The sequence below is a fragment of the Budorcas taxicolor genome, chromosome 20 (assembly GCF_023091745.1).
Source record: "Budorcas taxicolor isolate Tak-1 chromosome 20, Takin1.1, whole genome shotgun sequence".
In the NCBI taxonomy this organism is placed as follows: Eukaryota; Metazoa; Chordata; class Mammalia; order Artiodactyla; family Bovidae; genus Budorcas; species Budorcas taxicolor.
Window position 1 is genome coordinate 26878321 of NC_068929.1, and position 11708 is coordinate 26890028.

Below are 11708 nucleotides of genomic sequence, written 5' to 3' on the forward strand. Positions count from 1 at the left end.
ACTCTCAAGAGTCTTCTCCAACACCACAGTTCAAAAGCATCAATTCTTTGGCACTCAGCTTTCTTTACAGTCCAACTCTCACATCCATTCATAACTACTGGAAAAACCATAGCCTTGACTAGATGGACCTTTGTTGGCAAAGCAAAGTCTCTGCTTTTTAATATGCTGTCTACATTGGTCATAGCTTTTCTTCCAAGGAGCAAGCGTCTTTTAATTTCATGGCTGTAATCACCATCTGCAGTGATTTTGGAGCCCAAAAATTAAAGTCAGCCAGTGCTTCCACTGTTGTTTCCCCATCTATTTGCCATGAAGTGATGGGACCAGATGCCATGATCTTAGTTTTCTGAATGTTGAGCTTTAAGCCAACTTTTTTACTCTCTTCTTTCACTTTCATCAAGAGGCTCTTTAGTTCTTCTTCACTTTCTGCCGTAAAGGTGGTGTCATCTGCATATCTGAGGTTACTGATATTTCTCCCGGCAATCTTGATTCCAGCTTGTGCTTCTTCCAGCCCAGTGTTGGATGCATCATGCATATAAGTTAAATAAGAAGGGTGACAATATACAGCCTTGATGTACTCCTTTTCCTATTTGGAACCAGTCTGTTGTTCTATGTTCAGTTCTAACTGTTGCTTCCTGACCTGTATACAGGTTTCTTAAGAGACAGGTCAGGTACTCTGGTATTCCCATCTCTTTAAGAATTTTCCACAGTTTATTGTGATCCACACAGTCAAAGGCTTTTGCAAAGTCAATAAAGCAGAAATAGATGTTTTTCTGTAACTCTCTTGCTTCTTCGATAACCGAGCGGATGTTAGCAATTTGATCTCCAGTTTCTCTGCCTTTTCTAAAACCAGCTTGAACATCTGGAAGTTCATGGTTCACGTATTGCTGAAGCCTGGCTTGGAGAATTTTGAGCATTACTTACTAGCGTGTGAGTTGAGTGCAATTGTGCAGTAGTTTGAGCATTCTTTGGCATTACCTTTCTTTGGGATTGGAATGAAAACTGACCTTTTCCAGTCCTGTGGCCACTGCTAAGTTTTCCAAATTTGCTGACATATTGCATGAAGCACTTTCACAGCATCATCTTTTAGGATTTGAAATAGCTCAATTGGAATTCCATCACCTCCACTAGCTTTGTTCATAGTGATGCTTCCTAAGGCCCATATGACTTCACATTCCAGGATGTCTAGCTCTAGGTGGGTGATCACACCATCATGATTATCTTGGTCATGAAGATCTTTTTTGTACAATTCTTCTGTGTATTCTTGCCACCTCTTCTTAATATCTTCTGCTTCTGTTAGGAACATACCATTTTTGTCCTTTATTGAGCCCATCTTTGCATGAAATGTTCCCTTGGTATCTCTAATTTTCTTGAAGAGATCTCTAGACTTTCCCATTCTATCGTTTTCCTCTATTTCTTTGCATTGATCACTGAGGAAGGCTTTCTTATCTCTCCTTGCTATTCTTTGGAACTCTCCATTAAAATGGGTATATCTTTCATTTTCTTCTTTGCTTTTCCCTTCTCTTCTTTTCACAGCTATTTGTAAGGCCTCCTCAGACAGCCGTTTTGCTTTTTTGCATTTCTTTTTCTTGGGGATGGTCTTTATCCCTGTAACCCTTTCAAAAAACCAGACCAGGAAACACTTTCCAACTCATTCTGTGAGGCCAATATTTCCATGATGACAAAAACAGACAAAGATATCACAAGAAAAGAAAGCAAGAGACCAATATTCCCGATGAAGATAGAAGAAAAAATCCTCAACAAAAAAACTATCAATCCAAATTCAGCAACATATAGAAAGGATTATACACTTACAACCATGTGAGATTTATTTCAGGAATACAAAGTTTGTTAACTTTGTTTAAAAAGTAACTCAGAAAAGATCATAGAACTAAATGTAAGAGCTAAAGCTATAAAGGTCTTTAAAAGAAAACAGAGTAGAAATCTTTGTGACCTCAGGTTAGGTACTAGTTTATTAGTTCTGACTCCTGAGCACAAGCAATAAAGGAAAAAATAGATAAATTATAATAAAATCATCAAAATTAACTTATGTTGTAGTTTCAAAGGATATTATTAAAAAATGGAAAACATAACCCATGGGAAGAAAGAAAATATGTGCAAAATATATCTTATAAGGAGCTGATACCCAGAATATATAAAGAACTCGAACTTCCCTGGCAATCCAGTGATTAAGACTCACTCTTCCACTGCAAGGAGCTTAGGTTTGATCCCTTGCTGGAGAAGGAAATGGCAACCCACTCCAGTGTTCTTGCCTGGAGAATCCCAGGGACTGGAGAGCCAGGTGGGCTGCCGTCTATGGGGTCGCACAGAGTCGGACACGACTGAAGTGACTTAGCAGCAGCAGAGTAACTAAGATCTCACATGCTGCAGAGCACAGACCCTCACAAAAAGAACTCTTAAAATTGAACAGTAAAAAGACAACATACTTGTAAAATCAGCAAAGGTTATGGATTAACATTTTTCCAGAGAGGATGTACAAATAGCCAATTAGCACATGAAAAGATGCTTAATATCATTAATCATTTGTTAAGTGCAAATCAGAACAGTGAAGTATGATGTAATACCCAGCGGGGAAGTCCCCTAATACCCACTGAAGTCACTCAGTCGTGTCCAACTCCTAGCAACCCCATGGACTGCAGCTCACCAGGCTCCTCTGTCCATGGGATTTTCCAGGCAAGAGTACTGGAGTGGGTTGCCATTGCCTTCTCCAATACCCACTAGGATGGTTATAATTTTAAAAAAGTGCAATAACTAGTGTTGGCAAGGATATGGAGAAGCTGGTAACTTTATAAATTGCTGGTGGGAATGTAAAATGATACAGCCATTTTGTTAAAATTCAGCAGTTCCTCAAAAAGTTAAAGACTGAGTTATATGACCCAGCAATTTCATTAGGTATATATCTAAGAGAATTGAAGCCTATATCCACACAAAAATTTGTACACAAATATTCATAATTGCAGCTTTCATAACCAAAAAGTGGAAACAACTCAAATGTCTATCAACCAATGTGTGGTTAAACAGAATGTGATATGTCCCTATGATGGATTATTATTCAGCAATTAAAAGGAATAAATGCTACAAGATAGATTGAACCTTGAAAACATTATGCTGTGAAAGAAATAAGATACAAGGACTATACTGTATTATTACATTTATATGAATTTTCAAAAATAAGTAAATCCATAAAGACAGAAAAATAGGTTAGTGACTGCCAGAGATCAAGGGGAAGGTAGAATTAAGGATTTCTGCTAATGGGCATGAAGTTTCTTTGAGGGGTGATGAAAAGTGTCTGGAACTAGGTCCTGGTGATATTTGTATAAATTTGTGAATATGATTTTTAAAAACTGGTGAATTGTCATTTTTAAAAGGTGAATCTTTGGGGTTGGAGATGGGATGGAGGTTCAAGAGGGAGGGGACATATGTATACCTATGGCTGATTCACATTGAGGTATGGCAGAAACCAACACAATATTGTAAAGCAATTATCCTCCAGTTAAAAATAAATAAATTAACAAAAAAGGTGAATCTTATAACGTGAATTATATCTCACAAATGATGCTATTTTTAAATTAAATAGTAAAAATGACTCTGAAAAATAATTTAAAAAGTAACTATCAGTGAGATATTTTTAAAAATAAGAGTTTTACTTGGTCCTGCAGGAGCAATAATATTTTGAAGAAGAAACACTGTTTCTTCTAATATAATCTGTGGTACAAACTGCCAGAGAAAATCAAGGACCAGCAAAATGTTTCTTCTCATTCTGTTTTCTTTTTTCGGTCAGTTCCCTCCTTACTTCCTTTCTTCTTCCCTCTGACCCTACCTCTCTTTTCCTTCTTCAAAAGAAGACAAGTTTTCCATATACCCATAACATACACCTACTATATGCTTGAGCTGTGAATCTACTTCTGAGTTTACAGATATCTCTTTTAAAAAAAAGAAGAGGGTATATTTTAATTAAAAAGTACATAAGAATATAAAGTGACACTTACTTACGGTATATAAGTCCCAACATGTTACATCAGATTTAATTATACCATATGCATTTTGAGCCTCCACTTGAATAATGTAAATATCTGGTGGTGTTATTCTTGAATAAAAAGAGCATGAAGAACCATTTTTACTTGTAGAAATACAAGTATCATTTTCACGTAAATAACACCTTTGAAGGAAAAAATGATTCAGCGTGAGTTTAGTACAGCAGTTTAGAAACATAAGCATATTTAATATATTAAGCATGTATTTGGTAGCTCCCTTCTGGGTCTCTCTTGAGAACTGTATAGTTCAGAAATTGATGTTTATCTCTCCAGATTCCTTCCTCACCTTCAAGGAGAGAGAAAAGTTACCATGGAGACCTCCCTGGGAACCCTGTAAGTTCATCAAAAGTTACATTCATATAATGCATTTCCTATTGGTAAGGAATAATGAATAGGCTCTTGAAAATCTGAGATTCTAACCTTGAGAACTTATTCTTAAAAGAAAAAAATAAAAAGAACTTGTTAAATAAATTACAGTAGATACATAAATAGAATTTAAAATGATAGTTTTTAATACAGCTATATTTATTGATATGGGAAGATGCCTGGTACTCTATTAATAGTGAAAAAGAGCAAGATGCATATTAGGTAAATAATGATTACATTAATATGAACTTACATATTTACATAACTCTTCTTAAAGGTGTCTAGGAAGGCCTTCATCAAAATGTTAAAAATTGTTATCTTTGGTAGTGGGATTTTGGGTGATTTTTTTTATATTCTTCATATTTTTCAGATTGAATTTTTTGCCACTGGTGTACATTGTTTTCAGAAAACTCATTACAGTTATTTTCTTAGATAGATAACTTAAACCCTATCAAGCTGTAACTTAATGAAAACGACTACACATATCGGTAGGAATCAAGTAGGTGGGTATTGCTAGAGTCCTCTAGGGACTATGTGGAAGATGAAACAGGCTGAGACCAGAAGAGGGGGCCCACTGCGTAAGGATTTGCAAAGGCAGGGGTGAGGGGGCATTGAGTGAACATACAGAAATATAGAACCATGGAATTTTGAAAGCAGAAAGGATCTCAGGGTTTTCCACAGTTATCACAGAATGCAAAAATGGCGTACAGGGTAATGTTGTGTCATGGTTATACAAGCACCCTCCCCACCGTCTTAGCTGTAGATCCTATCAGTATGGTTGCAAATAACCGAGATACCACCCCAGCCACTGGATGCAAATAGTGGTTATCTAGAAGCTATAATTGAGAAAACATTTTACTGTCTAAGTGACTTGAGTCATGAGTTAAACTGGGAGCCTCTGCCTCCTCCCTTTACTCTCCCTGATGGCACACAAGCTCCCATACTCACAAAGTTCTCCTGACTGTGTATGATATAAAATTAGCTTCTTTCTCTGGACTCCAGGTGCAAGTAAAATTTTTCGTATAGTAGAAGACGCAAGAAATATTCTCAGGCTTAGCTGGCAGGTCTAGAAAAATACACAAACACAATAACTTTAGTACATGATAGATATTACCAGCATTAATGAGTTTGATGAAAACAGATTAATCGAAAGCTGAATTTCTTGGTAAGTTATTAGGTATAATAGGTTCTCCTTATCAGGGCCATGGAAAGAATCTAACTCCATCTCTGCAGTTACTCCCTTTAAACAGCTAGATTTTGACTTAAAAAACACTTCTTATATTTTTATTCAAGGAAGTTCCTATCAGATAAGAAGTAAGAAGTCCATCACTTGTAGCAAGTAAAATATTGGAGTGGGGGAGTGAAAGTAAGATGGAGCGAAGAACTCGGATGTCAGTGTTCTTGGTGCAACAGTACAAACATGCATGAGTCTGAAGAACAAAGGTCATTTGGGCTGGTGGCCTATTTCACCAGGCATAGCAAGTCTTGTCAGAGCCCCATGTACCACTCAGCACCAACTCCAGCATGATATCGAAGTCCTAGCACTGCAGAGAGTGGGCTGGGGAAGATCTTCACATAAGCCCTGAACAGGCCAGAGTAGCAAGCAGGGATTCAGAAGTCCCCAGTATCTCAGGGTGAGGAGCTGTGGGTGGGTGTAGATGTGTGGGGTTGGTCCAGGCCTGGGATTCAGAAGAGATCAGGCACGTTCAGGGTGATATGGCTACAGATCAGGCCTGGGATTCAGATGAAGAGGTTTCTGTGCACAGGGGGATGTCAAGACCACAGGCAAACAGCTGGGGCATGAACTACAGGAGTGGGTTTGGCAATGATACCCCAAAGTCCACGCAAAGCTGGCTGCCTGGCAGCAGACAGCAGAGAAGGGATAAGACCCTAGCAGAACGTCCAGAGGGAAACAAAGACTTGCTCACACAGATTTCGGAGACCAGGACTCTGAAGTTACATAAACCCACTCATATACGGAGACACCACCCTAGGCAGGAGTAGGGGGACAGGCAGAAACTCTGGAACTGTGCACAGTTACCCCAGAGAGACTGAATCAGCGGGAAAACACTATAAATCAGAAGAAACGGAGACAATGCTAATAAGTACTGCCCGTGCCGTCCCCTTCCTCAGCCCTGCTTGCTTTCCAGGGGAGCAGGGACTTTTTGAAAACTGATTAGCTTAATCATCGAAAATAAGGATGTTATAAAATATATCTGCATATCTGACTAATGTATACATTTCAACTCTTCCAGAGGTAACACCTTCTAATAGGAAGTCAGTAATAAATAGTTTCAGAATGGGTTGTATTCACTGCTTAGATTTGGGACTTTCGGGATTTGTATATTCATTCATGGGCTTCCCTGGTGGTTCAGATGGTAAAGAATCTGCCTGCAACGTGGGAGACTGTGGTCTAAGAAATGAGAATTGTCCACATAGGTAAGAATGTGGGAGCAACAAACAAGAGTGAAGGGGAGCAAGGGGGCCTTCATGTCATGTCCACACTTCCAGCTTTTTTTCTGAGAAGCCTTCCTCTGAGTCCTGCAGATGAGCCTGATCTTGACAACACCCACTAGTCAGTAGTTAAGAAAATGACTTTCTATCTAAGCTACTTGCATGCTGAAAACCATGAAAAAGCTGGTGATCTCCAAGTCCAACTGTTTAAAGGACCAAAGTTAACTGACCTGAACCAAATAATACTACATGTTAAGTGGAGATCAGAAGGTAGACCAATTAGCCCAGTAATTCCTCAGAGAGCCCACATAGCTTGAAAACACTCCCTCAGGATTCCTCAGGACAGCAAGCAGAATATTAACAGATACACACTTCACAACTGTCAGTGGGGACAGCCAAAATCCTGTAAGAGGGTGAGCAAACAGTTAGCCAACAATGTCCCCAGGGGAATAGCTGTTACACTGACTGACTCACTCTCTGGCTCAGAGATTTTGGCTGTATGTGTTTGTGCGTACATGTGGGTCTGTCTTTAGTCCTCTGGCCAATTTCCTTTCAGTCATCCAAAGCTAGCCTGCCCTCCACCTCCATTTCACTCATACCAGCACATGGACTCTAAGCAGGATATCAAAACTGATCATTGGCTGGAAAACAAAGAAAAAGATGTCTTTCCCTGTCTACTCAGAATGGTCTTTAGTTTTGTACTATTCTCATTACGGCCCCCTACAGTCACATTTTATTTCCACCTTCATTCTCGGTTTGCCTTGAACAGGCTGACTCTAAAGACAGCCACCAAAAAAACCAGTGTAGAAATAGATGGACAGAGGAGCCTCGGACATGACTGAGGTGACTTAGCATAGCACAGCACAGGAAGAGATCCTTGTGTATCTAAACATATCCCCGTCGAACCACGGTGAACTCTGGTCTTTACTATTCTTCCTTGAATATCTCTCTTTAGCTCTTTCAGAAGCTTTGATTAATATCTATAAAAACCATAAATCAGAGGGGAGTCCAACCTCTGGTTACAAGAACCATCAGTGTCATCAGATATCAGAAGAGAAAGTAGTTCTAAAAATGATTTTCCTCTTCACCTGAGCTTTTTTTAAGGAGCTACATTTGTTTTACTCTTACTGTTTGGTACATGGCAAGACAGAAATATTCTTGGAGAGGCCACTTGATATTGGTATAGAGAAGGAAAAAATTCTGTTTCCTTTCACTCTCCTAGGCTCTCCAGCCTGGGCCCTGTAAAATCAGACTGACAAAAGACAGATTAACAAGAGAAAAACATTGTATTAATGCATGCAGTGAAATTACACAGGCGAAAACTCAATAAAGAGTAACTTAAAGGGGTGGTTAGAACCTGTGCTGATACAGCATCTTAAGACAAACCAATAAATCTGTAGAGAACTGACAGGGCAAAGGAAAATGAACTTAGGCTTTCAAGGGTGGCAGACTGTGAAAAGGTAAATATATGTGAGACACTAATGGGTCAGGGTTTACATGTGCAGATCCATCCTGGCACTGATTTTCTGTCTTCCTCATGGTCATAAAACTCCTCCAGAAGAGGAGATTTATAGCAGTCCTTACTTTTCAGAAGTTTCTTCTTTTAAATAAATAAAAGAAGTTCCAAAGACTTCACTTTTGCATCTATTGATTCTCATTTGACTCCAAACCAAAATAAATCCTTATGCCAAAGTGGTATATTTTGGGGTGGCATATTCTGATCCCCTATGTTGGTGTTACAAAAGAGATTTATGGCAAATAAAATGAGTGCCCAAGAACATTTCCAGTGCTCATCAGTATTTCCCCTTCCCCGACATATGGGAAGATTTTATTTCCTTGCTTCCTTGAAATTAGGCATAGCAACGTGACTTCTTTGGCCCCTGACATGAAAGGAGACTAAAGCACTACTACATTATTACCCTTCCTCTCCTCCCTCTGCCCTGCACACCCTGCAAATCCATGGTGAGATCATGAGTCTTAGGCTGGTACAGCCTCCATCAGCCTAGGTCCCTGCTTACCTGTGATGGACATATAGACTTTGTTGTCTTCAGCACTAAGATTTTGGGCTTGTTTATTTTCACAGCATAAACGACTTTCCCTGCCTCATGTGAAAAATAGCTTGTCTGAAAATCCAAGATTTTAGGACTTGGAGGAGGAATTCATTTAAGAGTAATTTTCCCTCTTCTTCTCTTTGTTATGTCCTCATGACATCCTAACTCTGCATATGATCTCAGGGCATTGTAGATTTGTTTTATCACAAATGAGGGTGTCAAGGGGAACTAGAATAAAAAAGGAAAACCAGATCAACAAATAGCTTCAGTTTTGCTTGCTTTCTTTACTTATAGTTATTACTTACAGCCTCAGTTATCTGGTGTGGATCCCACATATCTGAACTGCCCTGACTTATGTAATAGAACTGTCAGTGAGAAGCAAGGCTTATACATCTGTTGTCCTGCCTACTTGCTGGCAACTAGTGTGCCTGTTTTAAGTCTTATTCAACTTACCTCTAATTAGAACATAAACTCTTCATCAAAAGACTGTCACAAACATTATATAATTGTGATAGAGCAATGGAGGGCATTTTACCTCTGTTCTCAATCTCCCTTCTTCCTCTCTACGCTCATATCACTTTGGTGTCATTGCAAACTCAAATTTTGTTGCGAACAGTGTCTTGAAGTAAAAGAAGGGCAAGGCTGAGACCAAGGGGAAAATTGTCTAGAAGGGAAGTAGTACGGAAACTGGAGTCAGTTACACAGGAAATGGTATTAGTGAAAGGTAGTAAGAGAAGACAGAGATACAAGACTGAAAAAGACAAGTTGAGGGGAAAAGGTGTCATGATGCGTATAAGCAGAACTTTAAATTGGAGAATTGGAAGCATTTGGGGATTTCTGAGATGGCCAAAAGAGGCTGAATGAGACAGAGACACACAGCCCTACCTGCCTGTATTGTCTACAAAGCTCTGGAGTGTCACAAGTATAACCCCAGGGACCTGCAAGGTGGGCCAGGCCATGCCAGAGGTTTGGAAGACATTCTTATTATCTCTGGATCACAACTGCCTTCTGGGTGACCTCCAATTATGATACGTTATGGGCTGGATTTTGTCCCTCTCCCACAAATCTCATATGTTGAAGCCCTCCTCTCTCTCTGCTGTGCCTCAGAAGGTGGCTGCATTTGGAAACAGGGCATATAAGGATATATTAACTAAAATGGGGCCTTTACAGTGTGTCCTAATTCAATCTGACTGGTGTCCTTATAAGAGGAGATTAAGGTACACAGAGGGATGACCACGCGAAGAGGCAGCAGGAAGATGGTCATCAACAAGTCAAGGAGAGAGGTGTCAGAGAAAATCAACCCTGCAGACACCTCGACCTTGGACTTCCAGTCTCCAAAACTGTGAGAAAATAAACTTCTGTTGTTTAGGCTATCCAGTCTGTGGTATTTTGTTATATAGCAGCCTGACCAGACCAATATTTATACTACAAGCCTTGTCTACATTCCCAGTGCTCAATCACCATTTCTTTTTATCTGGTCTTATCTTTTTTAACATAATATGTGATCTAAGTAATACATCTTAGACCTACATGGTATTATATGGCCATTAGGCCCATAGTTTTGAGTTGGACCATTGTAGAAACATGTTGTTTCATTTCCCTTTATACCCTTGGAATTTATGGCAAATAGTGTGAAAATGTATATATGTTTTTATGTGTGTATCCTATATGAAGCAATGCATCCTGAACACAGGAATCACCAAGATAATCACCTACTATCACTCTAAAACAGTGAATCTTGACTTTCAAAGGGTCATATCTCCCTTTGAAAATATGATAGATCATCTTGCCAAACTTGCATATGCATACGTATATATCAACATGCACATATAACCCCACACAAATTTAGGGAGTTCACAAATCCACCATTGTTCATCCATGAATGCCCATGTCCAGGTGCCCCTTTGTTCTCAAGTTAACAATTCTTATCCAAAAAAGGCAAATAGAATCACCTAATCCATAAAAGGGCACAGGCTGACCTACCTGCCAGGCCAAATTTACAGAGCAGAGGGAGCATCCACAGTGTCCAGGCCCACATTGTTCCCAAATAATGCAGGGAGGCTGGAAAGAGAACAGAAAATATCATCAGTCAAGAGTTAGTTTGCTTCCTGTCTGTCCTCAACAGCTCTGTTTCTAGTGATAAACGGATTCTGGGAATTTTGAGGAAAGGTATTTTATTTTATATATTTTGTGTTACATTCTATTTTGTTATATTTCTTTGGTTAGTGTCACACAGATCCCTCTGTGATTATTCCATTACCCCAATTTTTTTGTCCACAGTTAATTCTACCATATAATACAAAAAGTACACCAGCCAGCAAGAATATACTCCAGAAAAACTGTACTGTCCTCCAGTCTCTGCCTCAGTTCCTGAGCACTGCAGCTAAACAAGACATCTCGTAATTTCCCGAAAGCACCATGCAATTTCACATCTCCATGCTTTGTCCATATGGTTCCTTCTGTCTAGAATGTCCTTTCTTCCCTATTCCTGACAAAGTGATCCATCTTTCCAGACTCAGCTCAAAGCTAACCTTCTCTAAGCGCCTTCGCTGAACTCCCAGATGGACTCAGCCCGCCAGTCGGCCTCTGTGCCCCACCCACCCTCCATGCCATCTGTACTGTGCACACAGCACACAGAATGGGGTTTAGTAGTTTACCTGCTGGCTTCTCTACAGGTAGGGAGCTTCTGAAGAGTGGAGCTTCTCTCTCTGTGAAGCCTGAGTGTTGAAGGCAGTGCCTGGTACCTGGTAGACATTCACTATTGTTTGTGGAATAATTAGAATAA

General features: G+C 39.6%; 1 protein-coding gene across 1 annotated transcript in view; it reads right to left on the bottom strand.

The window, feature by feature from the left end:
- IL31RA (interleukin 31 receptor A) overlaps nucleotides 1-10964 on the bottom strand; it is a 49111-nt gene extending 38147 nt beyond the window's left edge. The window contains exons 1-3 of the mRNA XM_052659286.1: nucleotides 10907-10964; nucleotides 5367-5484; nucleotides 4008-4177 (exon numbers count right to left, since the gene is read on the bottom strand). Of these exons, the coding sequence (XP_052515246.1) occupies nucleotides 4008-4177; nucleotides 5367-5484; nucleotides 10907-10961 (343 nt within the window). The 5' untranslated portion in view covers nucleotides 10962-10964. The remainder of the gene's footprint in view (nucleotides 1-4007; nucleotides 4178-5366; nucleotides 5485-10906) is intronic.
- Nucleotides 10965-11708: the final 744 nt, after the last annotated feature.